At 40.1% G+C, this 15,655-nt stretch overlaps 1 protein-coding gene across 3 annotated transcripts in view; it reads left to right on the forward strand.

Moving 5' to 3' along the window:
- Positions 1 to 15,655, forward strand: part of ACCS (1-aminocyclopropane-1-carboxylate synthase homolog (inactive)) — a 73,835-nt gene that overhangs the window by 54,044 nt on the left and 4,136 nt on the right. For all 3 annotated transcript variants that reach the window (XM_060764427.2, XM_060764436.2, XM_060764417.2), the window contains 12 exons: positions 272 to 888; positions 2,387 to 2,446; positions 4,465 to 4,535; positions 5,424 to 5,493; positions 7,259 to 7,325; positions 9,262 to 9,359; positions 9,675 to 9,752; positions 11,151 to 11,251; positions 12,902 to 12,991; positions 13,445 to 13,490; positions 13,671 to 13,812; positions 14,663 to 14,805. In XM_060764427.2, the coding sequence (XP_060620410.2) occupies positions 272 to 888; positions 2,387 to 2,446; positions 4,465 to 4,535; positions 5,424 to 5,493; positions 7,259 to 7,325; positions 9,262 to 9,359; positions 9,675 to 9,752; positions 11,151 to 11,251; positions 12,902 to 12,991; positions 13,445 to 13,490; positions 13,671 to 13,812; positions 14,663 to 14,805 (1,583 nt within the window). The remainder of the gene's footprint in view (positions 1 to 271; positions 889 to 2,386; positions 2,447 to 4,464; positions 4,536 to 5,423; positions 5,494 to 7,258; positions 7,326 to 9,261; positions 9,360 to 9,674; positions 9,753 to 11,150; positions 11,252 to 12,901; positions 12,992 to 13,444; positions 13,491 to 13,670; positions 13,813 to 14,662; positions 14,806 to 15,655) is intronic.

Raw genomic sequence — 15,655 nt, forward strand, 5'->3', positions numbered from 1 at the left:
ACAGCGAATTCCCTCACATCAGAAGTTACTTGCAGTTTCTCAAGTCATTCTTGACATGAAAAAAAAATACATGTTGAATTGATATCCCAGCTCTCCCCAAACTGAGTTTCAAGATTTCTAGTGCTCTAATGCATTTGTTTTCAGAGTATACTATGGAGAGCTCTAGATCTACTTAAAGGCTGTAAGGGGACAGCAAACTTTAACCTTTGCCGAGAAGTCTAAGATAACTGAAGTAATTGCTATAGATGGTTTCTTTTGTGTCTTTCCTTAGGTTTGAGTGAACCCAATATGGCTTCTTCCTCCCGGATCCAAAGTCTGGGGCCACGGCCTGGCTTTTCCACCTTGCACCGCTTGCGGAAGAAACGGAAAGCCCAACGGCTGAGGGATCCTTTGGATGCGCTCTTGCTGAAAACCCTGACTGCACAGAGGGAAATGGAGGAACGCTTTCTGCATATGGAGGAGTGCCGACTCCAGCGTGACCTGGAAGTGGAGGAGCGGCGGATACAGATGGAGCAGCGTCGTTTTGAGCAGGAACGGGACCATGAATTCCGCATGTTCAATGTCTTTGCCCAGATGCTCAGCATCTTAAAACAGAGCAATAATGGCTCTTCTGCAAGTGGGCAGCCTCAGGATATAGAGCTTAGCCGAACATTTTCGGAAAGCACAGGAGTAGGAGAACGGGTGCAGGAAGAGGGAGAGACCCCACAACTACGACAACCCTTTTTGGACAGGAGAACCAGTGTACACAGTTGCGGCAATCACAGCAATGTCCAAAGCAGCCCCTTCCTCTCTGCCCGAGGCAACATGGCTAACATCTGCTGGGGCTCAGCTGAAGAGGGTTATAGTGCCTATCATGCTGACAAGTATGATGAAGACAAAAATCCCAATGTGAGTGATAGTCATTTTGCTACATGAAAAAGATTGTTTTGTTGATCAGGGTTTTTAATGATTAATTGCACACTTATGTAGGAAGCAATAAAAAAGCAGATTTCTGGGACCAGGCAACTACATGTCAACATTTGATTTAATGTTGATATGAGAGCAGGAGGGTGAGGGGAAATGCAGTTATGAAGTTTTGGTTTGCCCAGAGGTTGAATTGAGCAGTCAAACCCTAAGTCAAAGATGTACTAGGTACTATGCTGACCAATCTCAGAGATCGGCCAACAGAAGAACTTGCTAGCAGCACCCTTCTGCAGATCAAGGCCCCATATACACACCAGAAGCAACTTGCAGTTTCTCAAGTCGCTCCTGTCATGAAAAAAAAGTTATGATGTTGTAGCAGGGTAAATTCTAGAACTTGTCATCATGGAAAACTCTAATACAGACTAAGAAACAATTGCAGGCAGTCCCTGAGTTACAAACATCCGAATTGGAAACAACTCATAGTTAAGAACGAGGCTAAACAACAGAAAGTGTGAGAAATCTACCGCTCGGATTTCTACCTTCCCCATGATAACTCCTAAAAGAGCTAAAAGAGTTATCATGGGGGAAAGATGTCTCAACTTAAACTTTATCACCAATCCTTGTTTCCACAACAAGCCAAAATTTTCAAAATCCAATTATCACAGGGACAGAAAGGGAGATGAAATCTTCTGAACAGGGGCACAGACAGCAAAATAAACACCACAGGGGTGTTAACCCTTTCCTATGATATCCAAAGCATTTATATTATATTATATTACATTATATATCCTATCGTATCCGATTTGTCATTGATCCACTCCTTGGGGCTTCACGCAAATCTACGGTTTGCCAAAATATACAATCCTGTGCTTTTCTTTTCCATTTCTGACCGAATAGCTTAACCATTGGTTCGTCCCATCAAGTACAAGGTCTGCCCAAGGGCCACTTGTGGTCTTGGTATCCAGTTCATTAGTCAACGTGTCCATCAGTTGTCTTTTGTTTGTGCTATATGCCCTGCCCATCCTCTTTTTGCCTAATAGATGTCATTGATTACATCATGTACCCTGGTTCTTTGACACAGCTCTTTATTGCATTCTCTCTCTCTCTCTATATATATATATATATGACTGGAGTTGCACTTAAAAAATTTACCTCTTCCGACTTACAAATTCAACTTAAGAACAAGCCTACAGAAACTTTCTTATTCATAACTTGGGGCATGCCTGTACATTCCCAATGAAATCACATGATAAATTCCTTGCTATTTACTTTCATACTCAATCTTTTTTTTTTTAAATCCTTTCAGAAATGCTAAGTTACTCTGATTCTTTAAAGAATCTTCCAGTTTATGCAAAGGATATCTATGAGAATATTTACGTATTTTCTATGAAATGTGATTTTTGAGATGCCAGCTAATATTAAAGACATATATGTGCAGAGATGGATTATTTGCCTTCACAAAACCTCTGTGTCTTCTCTCCAGGGCATCATTAATTTTGGCACCAGTGAGAATAAACTCTGCTTTGATCTGATGTCCAAGCGGGTAAGAGCATTTTACATGCATTTCAAGCCACAGTAATAGCTTTCCTAATTAGTCGTAGTTTGACATTCATTTGCATCTTAATTTTGACACTAGTTGACCCTTTTCTGCTTGGGTCGCTTACGAATTGTCTCCTTTTTTTTTGTTTGGTGGAAAATGCATCTTTATATGGTTGTTTACTGTCAGCCCAGTGATCTCCTGTAGTAGATTCCTTTTCTGTTTCTTCCTTGAAACTTCTACTGTCTTGCTTCTTCTAGCAGGGAGCTTTTCATGGAGCACATGGGAACAAAGCAAGCAAAGAAGGCAGTGGAGACAGTAGGCCTAACAGCTAATTCCTTAGAGTCCCCGGTGGCTCAATGGGTTAAACCCTTGTGCTGGCTGAACTGCTGACTGAAAGATTGGCAGTTTGAATCTGGGGAATGGGGTGAGCTCCCATCTGTCAGCTCCAGCTCCCCATGCAGGGGCATAAGAGAAGCTTCCCACAGGATGGTAACACATCCAGGCATCCCCTGAGCAACGCCCTAGCAGGCAGCCAATTCTCTCACACCAGAAGCAGCATGCAGTTTCTCAAGTTGCTCCTGACACGAAGAAAAAAAAAAGCTACTTCCTTTAAAAGGGGGTCTCTAGGTAAACATTTTCCTATCAAGTCTGGAGCTCACTAAAGTGATGGATCTCAATAGTTGGTCTTCCAGATATTTTGAATGTCAGTTCCCAGAAGTCCCCAGCGGGCATAGCTAGTAGTCAGGTATTCTGTATGTTGAAGTCCAGAACATTTTTCCAGTTTGATGTTTGAAAAATGATGAACCTCAGAACAATTGAGTGGAAGGGACATAGAGTGAAAGCATAATACAAGTTATCCGAAATGCTTGGAACCAGAAGTGTTTTGGATTGTGATTTTTTTTTATTTTAGAAAGCGTGTATTTGCATAAACGTATATGATAGAACTCAAGTCTAAAAACAAAATTAATGTACCATAAGCACCTTAAGGAGAAAGCTTGTAGGTAATTTTATACCGTGTTTTAATTTTATGCTCGAAACGAAGTTTGCATTCACTGAACCATCAGAAAGCAAAGGTGTCACTATCTCATGTGGCTAATTTTGGCTTTTGGAGTAAAGCGAGGTATAAATAAATATAATAAATAAATGTATAATAAAAAAGGCAAATATATTTCCTGCTATGAACCATCACGTATCTTAAGATCGTCAGGAGAGGCCCTGCTCTCAATCCCACCACTCTCGCAAACATGGTTGGTGGTGACAAAAGACAGGGCCTTCTCGGCAGTGGCCCCCTGTCTGTGGAACTCTCTCCCTAAGTACATCAGGTTGGCCACCTCCCTCCTGTCCTTCAGAAGACAATTGAAGGCCTAGCTCTGGGGCCAGGCTTTTGACTAGAGGATAGCGGCAATATGGAAAGGAATTTTGGAATTTTTACGACATTGGATTCTCCTGACTTGGTTTTTGGCTTTACCGGCACGTTAGTGTATTCTTAAATGAATGTATTGATGATTTTGTATAAGGCTTTTAAAATGATTTTACTGTTTAATTACAATTTTATGGTGTAGATGTTGTTAGCATCATTTGATGCTTATGTGAGGCCTCCCCTGAGTCCCCTTCTGGGGAGAAGGGCGGGATAGAAATATATGAAATAAATAAATAAATATTTTTTTGTTATCCTGATAAGTTTTTCTTTAAATGCATGGGCTCTGCTTCAAATTTCAAACTGGGTTCTTGAATACAGGTGTTCTTCTACCAGTTATCCTACATATTTTATGCTGACATAGTATTTGCTCTTTGGAGTGATATTCTTGTTGCAATTAAATTAAATGGTATGGACAGCTTGATGATGGAAAAAATGTGATTGTTTTGGGGTTGTGTGTGTCATTTAAAGAATGTATAAGAAGAATACGCTCCATCTAAATACAGAAAATATTAGCCTAAGTGTTTGGTTCTGCTGGCTCATACTTTGCTTTCAGTTTCTGAAGATTTTCATGATTATTTCCTCTCCATCTCATTACTGGTAGTTAACACAAAGTGACATGAATGTCATGGAACCACCATTCCTGCAGTATCCAGACTGGAAGGGCCACATGTTGTAAGTATGATATGCCCTTTACCCTTCTGAATGTTTTCACTTTTTCCTCATCTATGTAAACTGGATAAGGGGGATTAGCATTATTATTGCTAAAATTATCATTATTGCAGAAATTTAAAATTAAGAATACAGGCAGTCCCCGAAGAACGGGTGGGGGGGGGGGGGGGGGAGTCAACAGAAAGAGAAATCTACCCCTCAGAAGGGAAATTAACTCATGAAGGAATTATTATGGAGAAAACATATCTCCACTGAAGCTTTCTCACCAATTTTTTACTTCCACCACAAACCACATTTTTCAAAATCCAATTATCACGGCGGCAGAAAGTGAGATGAAATCTTCTGGACAAAAACAAATACCACAGGAGTGGGTTAACCCTTCCTTGTGCTATCCACAGCTTCTATCTATCTATCTATCTATCTATCTTTGATTGGAGTTACATTTTAAATGTGCCAGTTCTGACTTACAAACTAATTCAACTTAAGAGCAAACCAACAGAACCTATCTTGTCCATAACTTGGGGACTGCTTAAAATCACTACTAGAAGTGACAACGGAAATGTAGCTGGATGGTGGTGATACATGAATAATTTGGAAACCATGTACACACCATGAAGATGATGGTAAAGCTTACTAATTATTGATACATAAGAAAATAATTGATATAAAGGTTGACATAAGGAGTATTTGTGCCATATAGCGAAGAAACACACTCTCCCTGGCTTTTAGCTTAACAGCAGCTGTGAAAAGCCTAGAGCACTGTTTCTGTCTGGTACAGGAACAGTGTTGTTTATCACAAACCTTTGTGATCTCTTTCAGTACAACTTCTCATTACTGGGAAGCTGAGTTTTGCAAAGACTAACTCCATGGTTGCTTTTGTGTCTCTTCCAGCTTGCGAGAGGAAGTGGCTCAATTTTTGACTTATTACTGTAAGGCACCTGCACCTCTCAAGGCAGAAAATGTAGGTCAACTTACTTTCTAGTTTGTTTGTTTGTTTGTTCCCACAAATGTATTGGAATTCACTGTCAGGCAGCTTTATCTAGAGATGGGCACTTGACACAAAACACTGAAAAGCCATATTGCTGCCATTATATTTAATGTTGTGAGCAGTAGGAGAGTGTTGTAAATCGACATTTATTCCTGCTACAGCTGCCAGCACATTAGCACCATGTGAAAAATAACTAGGGAGTATGAAATTCATGACCTGACTGGGTTATGTTACAATAATGCTGGAAGTGTTATGTGTTTTTCATGTGTAATGCTGTTTATTTACAGCATTCAATGAATAGTTTTCATGACAATATAATTTAATTTCTTTTTTAAATTCTTTCTAACTCTAATCCAGATTTGTAAGTATTTTTCTAAAAAGTTATTAACCCATATCCCACTCATGTTACTAGTCCGCTCAAATGTAGCAGTGGAGAAACAAAAGCCATGTATCCATACTGGCCATACTAAAAGACTGAGTAACTCTGCCTCACTCACTTGCATAGATTCTTTACACTAACTTACATGCAGTTCTTACTTGCCAGTGATTACTGTATGAATTTCATGAATTTCATACAGTTTTCTTAAATAAGGAATACTCAGAGGTGGTTTTGCCAGTTCTTAGCCCCTATATATAGAGCCATTCTCTTACTGTGCTGTCCTGTCCTGTAAATGTCAACTGTGTGGAGAAAAAAACAATGTGTTTGGGTTGGAATGATTAGCTGTTTACAAGAAACGTTGCCCAGTCTATTTACTCAGTCTTCGAGAAGGCTCTTTCCATGTCCCCCAAGGTTGAACACTGTGAAAGCCATCCACTGCATGGCTATCAGCCTCCTCCCAGTAGACTCAAATCAATGAAAAGCTTCATGAGAACCACCACTTCTCTTAAGAGTATCCCTCTGGCAGCTAAACCAGGAAATCCCAATTGGATGGCCTCGCACGAGGGTCTGCCTTCAGGGGCAAACCAAGAATGGGCAACTTGGAAGTCCCTGAACAGGCTCAGAAGTGGAGTGGGCAGATCAAAAGGCAACCTGGCAAAATGGCAGTACCTAAACAAATCCTCCACCTTGTGCGACTGTAGAGCAGAACAAACAACTCTGCATCTGTATGCTTGTCCACAATGTCCTGCCTCATGCACTTGTTTGAAGCTACAATTCTGTTGCTATTGTCTGCTTTTGGTCTAAAGTAATTCAGTCGCTTGTGTTCCCTCTATTTTTATCAGTTTTATACTTATTTGGGCAATGCTTTTGACACAAAATAAATAAATGTCTACTTTAAAGTAAGCCTCTAAAGTCATTGAGACTTACACTCATATACAGGAGCTTAAAATTTTCACAATTTTATCAATTTGGTTAAGAAAGTGTGCTCAAAACACTTCTTAGAAAATACTTTCTTGGCTTGCATGAACATTTTATAATATTTGATCATGCTTAATCAATAAATGCTGATGAGAACAAATTGCTTGTTTTCCATCCCAGTTTTTGAGGTGCTCCTATACCTCAGCTAGTTTCCTTTTGTAGATTTGGTATCCCTTTGATTTGAACCTTAGTCGGCATTCTCAGTCATTTTCAAGTTTGACGCTTTGCCCATAAAGACAGCGCTTATGAAGATAGCCTCCTCAGTCCATAAGCAGAACAGCTCAGAACAGTTTTATTAATGTAATTGGAATTGGAACAAGAAAAGATTTTTGTCTTTGCTTCTCACTGGGAATAACCTCTCGCACAACATTTCTTCTTTAGGTGATTGTGCAAAATGGCTGTGGCTCTCTGTTTTCTTCTTTGGCTACAGTTCTTTGTGAGCCAGGGGGTAAGTGAAATTTCTTGAGCAATTTAATATATTAATGTATCAGATGGCAACAAAGGAGACTAAAACAGCAATGAAGCTTTTTGTGCTTATAGCAACATTTCTGCCAGGATATGACATGTTTTTTGCTTATGCCCATTACAGCAGAGTGTAATCTATTAAATACTGTGTTTACTCAAGTCTACTGCATCATCAAATCTCATGCATACCTCCATTTTCAAAACCCTGTAACCGAAAAAAAAATTGCTGCTGAAGTAAAGTGCATTGGCAACAAGTGCCCTCTTTGTCATTCGGCCATTACAGTTGCTGCCTGTTTCAGATTCCTTCTTTAAAGTGTTAGAACACCGAAGCTATGAGATGCTACTGCCAGGAGGTATATTACAAAGCAGAAATTCTATATTAGTAAAGGTAAAGTTTTCCCCTGACATTAAGTCTAGTTGTGTCTGACTTGGGGGGGTGGGGTGGTGGTGGTGCTCATCTTCATTTCTAAGCCAAAGAGCTTAGAAATGTAGACACCTCCTAGGTCATGTGGGCAGCATGACTTCATAGAGCACTGTTACCTTCCCACCAAGGTGGAACCTATTGATCTACTCACATTTGCATGTTTTAGAACTGCTAGGTTGGCAGAAGCTGGGGCTAACAGCAGGAGCTCATCCTGTTCCCCGGATTTGAACCTTCGACCTTTCCATCAGCAAGTTCAGCAGCTCAGTGGTTTAACCCACTGTGCCACCAGGGGACCCTACGTTCTATTTTATTTATTTATTATTTATTTAAAACATTTATATCCCATCCTTCTCAACCTCAAAGGGGACTCAGGGCAACTTACAATTGGCGATCATTAGATGCCGACAAAGAAAATTTACAGCACAGCAAGTAACATAAACAGGTCAACAACAGTAAAAAAAAACAAACATTAAAAATAATGGCCCTTATTAGGTGTACAAATAATGCCAATGTTTGTACTTAGGCCAAAACCTTTATTAAAAGTCTGTGTGCCAACTTTTTGAGCTTGTACACCTACCCTCTTTGTATAGTGTATTGACATGCATGAATTTTGTGATATCACTGTATGACAATGTCTCCAGGATTTCAAATTTCATAGAAGCAGTGTAGATTGCAGAAGAACCTATTGGGTCATATAAGAGACACACTCATTTTTGCTGGCAAATTCTGTGTTAAAATTGATAATATTTGATCGAGCGGGTGATGGGAACATAGGGAAGGAAATTAGCTTTACTTAGATATCTTTGAAGCTGGATATGGGTCTTCAGCATGATATAGTGATTTGAGCATTGGGCTACAACTCTAGAGACTAGTATTAGATTCCTATCTTGGCCATGGAAACCCACTGGGTGATAAGAGTGAGTCACATTCTCAGCCTCGGAAAACCCTGTTAGGGTTGCCTTGGGGTTGCCAAAAGTCAGAAATAACTTTGAAGGCACAACAGTCTTTGCAATTTTATTAACTTTAGTACAAGTTATAAGACACTTGAAGTGTTCTTCATCTCCAGAAATGATGGACAAGGAAGCACCAGGGAGAGATTCTTCTTTTTCCTACTATGATCATATTCAAAGGGAGAATGATGTGCATTTTCCTGACACTAAAGGTGAATGCTTTTCATGCTGTGGGGATATACACTCCTCTCTTCCTTTGAAGATATAAGGAATAACTGAATGAACTGTTTTTAAAGAATATCTAGAGGAGATGAGAGTCTCTTCTTTCTTTTTTAACAAACACACCAATTGAGTTATTGTGGCATAGGTTCTCAGAGGTTTCCAAAATGTTCTTGTTTCTTCTTCATTCTTGTTTCATACTGGTAATTCTGTTGTATTCTTGAATGAAGATCAGTACCTAGTCCCTAGTCTGAAACTGGATTTTATGAAACATGTGGGCTCTGTTGCAGCACTGGTTAACTGGCTTTATTCTTTTTTGCTTTCAGAAGCCTTCATGATTCCCACCCCTTTCTATGGGGGCATCACCCAAAGTGTATTTCTGTATGGAAATGTGAAGTTAGTCTATGTCTATTTAGACAGTCAGGTGAGGAAGTGGGTAACTGCAATTTTGTATAACCCTATAGTTCTTTGTGGCTATAAATCTTGACAGAATGCCAATTAGGATTTCCAATCATGGGGAATTTTGTGGATGAGTTGCTGAACTGGTCATCAGAGGATGTCAGAAGCAGCGTTGTACATAAGGTCTGGAATGCAGGTGTAAATTCACTTTACTTTAATGTGCCTCATTTTTTTGGTTGTTGCAAAGACTGACATTCTTCTTGGAGCATGAAGCAGCACTAGCTCTTGTTTGGTTCAGAAGCTATCATGAAGAATAATATGTTGTTTGTTAATGTTCCAGGTTACTGGCACATGTACCCGTCCATTCCAACTCACTGTGGAAAAGCTCAATAAGGCCTTCCAGAATGCACAGTCAGAGGTGAGTTTGAGAGATCTTATGCTTGCTGGACCTACTTTCAGGCAACAACATGTGGGTAGTCGTTGACAGGCTTTTGAATGTTTAGAAATTGGATATACAATAGGCCCTCCACTTTTGTAGGGAATTAGGACCCTTGTGAAAATGGAAAAGCCATGAATGTTTAAAAGTGCCCTCTTTTTACCTGCGAGAACATCTTCTCCGCATATTTCTAGGGCCTCCATAGGTTGGCAGAAGTTGACCACAGAGATGCCCTGGTGGACCTAGGTAAAGGTTTCCCCTGATATTAAGTCTAGTCATGTTCAACTCTAGGGGGGGGGGGTGTTGCTCATCTCCATTTCTAAGCCAAAGAGCCGGTGTTGTCCATAGATGCCTCCTAGACATCATGTGGCCGGCATGACTGCATTACCTTCCCGCAGAAGCGGTACCTATGGATCTACTCACATTTGCATGTTTTTGAACTGCTAGGTTGGCAGAAGCTGGGCATAACAGCGGGAGCTCACCCTGCTCCCCGGATTCAAACTGCCAGCCTTTTGGTTAGCAAGTTCAGCTTCTCAGTGGTTTAACCTGCCATGCCATCAAGGGGCCCTAGAGATTTTTACTGAGACAGTGTTTTGAACATATTGAGTGTCAGAGAGATAGCAACCTTGGTTGCATCCCCTGTCAAAAGCCTAAATTGATTGAAAAATGCTGAAGAGCTTTTACAGCCTCCCTGACCCCATTCTTTCTCAAATATTTAACCTCAATCTTACTGTTAAAGGGCCTTTGGGCATTTAAAATGTACAAACAAAAAACTCTGTAAGAGGAAAGTGATCAAATGGGTACAAAGTCTGGAAACTGCCCTGTGAGGAGCATATGTTCATTTAGCCTGGAAAAGAAAAGGTCAAGAAGTGATGTGATATCCATGTTTAAATATTTGAAAGGATGTCATAGTGAAGATGGAGAAAGCTAGTTTTCTGCATCTCCAGAGACTAGGACACAGTGCAATGGATTCAAAGTACAGGAAAATAGATTCTACCTAGATGTTAGGAAGAGCTTCCTGACAGTAAGAGGTTTTCAACAGTAAAATACACTACTATTGCTTAACATTGCAAGTATGATGGAGTCTCCCTCTGGGTGTTTTTAAACAAAGGCTGGATGGTTGTCTGCAGGAAGTGATTGGACTGTGTATACCTACGTGGCAGGATAACACTTTTTGGGTCAGATGATGTGGGCTGTTCTATACAAAGTTTGTCCCATAATAAATACGTTGGTTTTTAAGATACATAGAGGTAGTAAATTCTCTAAACCAAATTACTGCAAAATAAAGCAGTTTTTTGACAGGTTGTGTATTACATTACACAACGTAAGTTTTTTTGTGCATTGGTTATTAACATATTCTGATGTTCTTTCTTCTTCTAGGGTGTCAAGATAAAGGGTTTAATTCTCCTGAATCCACAAAATCCTTTAGGAGACATTTATTCTCTCTCAGAGTTACACGATTACTTGGAGTTTGCCAAAAGGTATGACAACCTCAAAAGCATGATTGGTGACATTTGTAGTTTGATGCTCAAATAGACCAAATACTTTAGGCAACTGAATCTGTTTGGAATGTGTGTGTGTTGTGTGCCTTCAAGTAATTTCAACATATAGCAACCCTAAGATAAATCTGTTGTCGAGGTTCTTGAAAAGATTTCATCACCAAGGATTTGCCATTGCTTTCCTCTGAGGCTGAGAGATTGTGACGTGTCCAGATTCACCCACTGGGTTTTCATGAGTGAGTAGCAATCTGAACCCTGATCTCCCGAGTCATAGTCCATCACTCAAAACATTCCACCATTCTGGCTCTTTAGAGGTAAGAGCTGGCAGGCCTGTAGCCGGGGGGGGGGGGGGGGGGGTTAGGGGTTCAACCCCCCCCCCCCGAAAATTTTCAGGTTAAAAAAACCCTGCTTTACTCGTGAATTTTAACTGGTTAACCAAATCCCCATGCTAAGTCTATGAGACGCAAAAAAGTCCCTCCAGAACTGCAAGCACTATCTCAAGCAAATATTGACAATTTATTCACACTGTCATTATTTGCAGTAATAGCTGATATAGTGAAGCAACCAAGTTGGGGGTGTGTGTGTTGAATGCTCTCATTAAGGAGGCCAGACTTGGTGGAGGTGGTTGACAGGGGCGGAGCTGCAGGCTATTGAAGGCTGCTCTGTCCCCTGCTGTGCTCTTTGCTTCAGCGTGAGCTAGGAGGCAGGTTTCAACCCCCCCCCCCACACACAAAATTTTTAACCCCCCCCCCCCCGAAATTTTCAACCCCTCCTGAAATTTTTTCATGCCCTGAGAGCTGGTGAAGAGTAACTTCTAAATGCTGAACCCAGCTCCAGGTGCTGACTCAAGGTTGCAGTTTTGGTCCTTTCTGCCAGTGTTTTTCATAGCATAGGCAACTGTAAAAAATGGTGGAGATACAGCTCAACAACATGTGAAGGACCATACTTCACATTCTCTGCCCAACCATAAAATAAATTAGACTAATAATACTAATAATAACCATTGCATCTTACTAAAAGGTTAAATTGTTTTAATTGATTTTATGGATTCTAGGTACTGGAATTGGCTATGACATACCTATACACTATGCATTGCTTCATTCAGTAGTTTTACAGAAGCAGTGAACATTGTGGTAAACAGCAATAGCACAACCACCCTCAGGAAGCATTGAAATAGAACCCCTGCATCACATTTTGGAAACAACTGCCCAATTAAGAAAATAAGCAATTGAGGACTCTTGTTGGCCTGGGGCAGGGGAGAGATTTGGAGGAAGAAATTTTTTTGGATGGCACCAAAAATATTCAGACATTTTGTCTTGCTGCTTCTTATATCAGGAACCTAGCCAAATTGCACAACCAAAGCTAAACCAAAGCTTGCTTCTGACTCTTATCAGTGGACTGCTTTGTGTGTCAGAGAAAGGGAATTAGTTATGTGGCAAACCCAATGTCTACATGGAGGCTGTCCTTTATTGAGAGTATAAATGTAGCTGGTGGATATGATGCTTTAACTCCTTTTGTGCTCTGTGATTTAAGAAGTATGTTCACATTCATCTCCAGATTCCTGCATATTGGTACCCAGTAATCTCCTAAACCATTCCTTTAAAATGTTTAATCTCTTTTGTTGTGTTTTAGGCATGAATTACATGTGATTGTGGATGAGATCTACATGCTGTCAGTTTTTGATGATTCCACTACTTTCCACAGTGTGCTAGAAATGGAGAGGTAATGCCAGCTGGAGTGCTGAAGTCACTTATTAATAACAGTTGCCGGTTTTGGAAAGTTTGGTGGGGGGAAAAAGAAGCACCAGTAAACCTAACTCTAGCAAAGACTGCTGTTCATGTATAAGACCCTTTCCATTCAGAAAGTGGCAGCTTTTGTTGGGCAAGTGTGTCCCTTGTAATTAGAGAAGAAAATGCTTCCAATGTTTCCCCATTAGTTTTGTCTGGATTATTCCACAGGAAGAAAAATATTAAATATTCTGTACCATCCTAAGATTACTTGGGCTTTTCTGTATATATACAACTATTATCAAGTATAGTTTGGTCCTTAAAATGAAGTTTTAATATATATTTTAGGGAGCACAATGAGCATGTAATGATTTGGAACATTTGTTTGATATCAATAAAGCTAACCTACTGTTGATAAAATTGCTGTATTCATTTTCCTTTCATGCAGATTACCTGATCCACAGAGGACCCACGTGATGTGGGGAACTACTAAGGTGAGTTCTGTTTTCTTATATTCAGGTGATGTTATCTCAAGAGACCTGGGCCATGTGAAAGAAAGAAAGAAAGAAAGAAAGAAAGAAAGAAAGAAGGGGGGGGGAGGGAAATACTGGATGGGTCAAAAGATGTATTCATGTTATAACTGTGCAATGATTTGTCTCACTTCAACCTGGCAGGATTTTGCTATCTCTGGGATTCGGTTTGGAACCCTATACACACTGAATCAAGATGTCGCCAGTGCTGTTGCTTCCTTGTGTTACTTGCATGGGGTCAGTGGGCCTATCCAGCACAAAATTGCACAGCTACTTAGAGACAGAGGTGAGAAACAGATCTAATGGGAACTTCAGTCTTCTGTTCTTCCTGAGAAGAAGTGCTATCAATAAGTAAGGCAAGGTGTATTTTGATCAGCGTCTTAACAGCAAAATCTTCAGTGGTTGAGAAAGAGAAAATAAAGGAGTAGACTGAAGTAGCCAGTCTATTGTTTTATATGTGATGTTGGTAGTGGTGGAAATTCTTAATGAATTTCTTGTCTATGAGCTCCTGTATACTTGTGCATCCCTTACTCTGTAATTACCACTATGCAAATGGATCATCAGAGTTCAGATAGGACAGGCAGAATGTGTCCATTGTCTTTGTTGTTACTATTATTGACCACCAAGTTGACTTTGCCAACCCCTATGAATGACAGATCTCCAGAAGTCCAGGTCATCCACTCCCGTTCTCGAGTCTTGCAGACACATGCATGGCCATGGCTTCCTTCATTTAGTCCATCCGCTTGTAGCCCACTCTCCCTCTTTTCCTACTATTTTCTGCTCTACCAAGCATTATCTTTTTGTTTAATGAGTTTCGTCATGTCCCAATACGTCCAAAGTCTGATAGTGAGAATTTAGGCTTGGGTTTGCTTTTAGAGCCATTCATTTTTTGTAGCCCATGCATTTCAATGAGATTATGTTCTTCGTATCAGCTTTCTTCACTTTCTTTATATACATACAGAGAAATTGGAAATACTGTAGACTGAATGATGCTGACTTTATTATTTTATTGCCTGAAGCACAAGCTTTTTCAGTGGAGTTATTTCACATATTTAATTGTGAAGTTAATAAAAAAAAATCAGGTTAGTTTGTGTATGTGTTTAAACATGCCCTAAGTGTATTCCACTTTTCCCTAGACTGGATCAACCAGGTGTTCTTACGGGCCAACCATGAGAGGCTGAAAGCAGCCCATACTTTTGTGACAGATGAGCTGAAGACACTTGGGCTTCCCTTCCTCAATCGCAATGCAGGCTTCTTTGTGTGGATTGACTTCCGAAAGGTTAGTAGTTATAGGATACCTGCTGGATCAAAGCAAGGATCCATCTAACCCAGTATTTTTTTCAGTAATGGCAAGCTGGATGTTTTTTGCAAGTAGAATAAAAAGACAGTTTGTATATGGCATCTGGTATTCATGCAGGATTCAGAGAAATATTAATCCCAATAATACTTTTTTGAAGCTATGAGTCCTATATGTATAGCATCAGAACATGAAGATTCCACTTGGTTATCATAAAAGCTCCATTGATCGACCTAAGCTCTGTTCAAGTACTCTGAGGGACAAGAGAAGATTCGTTTCTTCACACACATGTCTTTCTTTTTCAGTGTCCTCTATACAAGGAAGGCAAGTTTAGAAAATTTGATTTCTGTACAGAGCACCATTGTCTCACAGAGGAGACAGTATTAGGGGTGGGCTTTCTAACTTGTCATAAGGTAACATCTTACATTTCTACTCTCCTTGAAACATCCCAGGGCTGGTTTAAGTACTGTGAAGGTCTAAGATCCCATCTGATTTGGAAGCTGAGCAGGATCAGCCCTGCTTAATATCTGGCTAGGGAACCACCATGGGCGACCAGTTACTGTAGGCCGTATCAGAGCAAATAACCTCTTAGTATTCATTCTCTAACAAAATCCGATTAAGTTTATGTTGCTGCCATTAGTGACTTGAAGACACACATACACATTTTGCAGTTTGTTAAATGCTGTTAGCCACCTTGGGTCCTCTCGGAGAGAAAGGTGGGGTATAAATAAAGTAAATAATAATAATGGTTGTCATTACAATCAAGGAAAATATGCAAAGACTACAACTTTGTTTTTGCTTCATGAGCAGAACCTGAAAAGGTTCCCAGTTC

This window comes from Anolis sagrei, chromosome 1, assembly GCF_037176765.1.
Source record: "Anolis sagrei isolate rAnoSag1 chromosome 1, rAnoSag1.mat, whole genome shotgun sequence".
Classification (NCBI taxonomy): Eukaryota; Metazoa; Chordata; class Lepidosauria; order Squamata; family Dactyloidae; genus Anolis; species Anolis sagrei.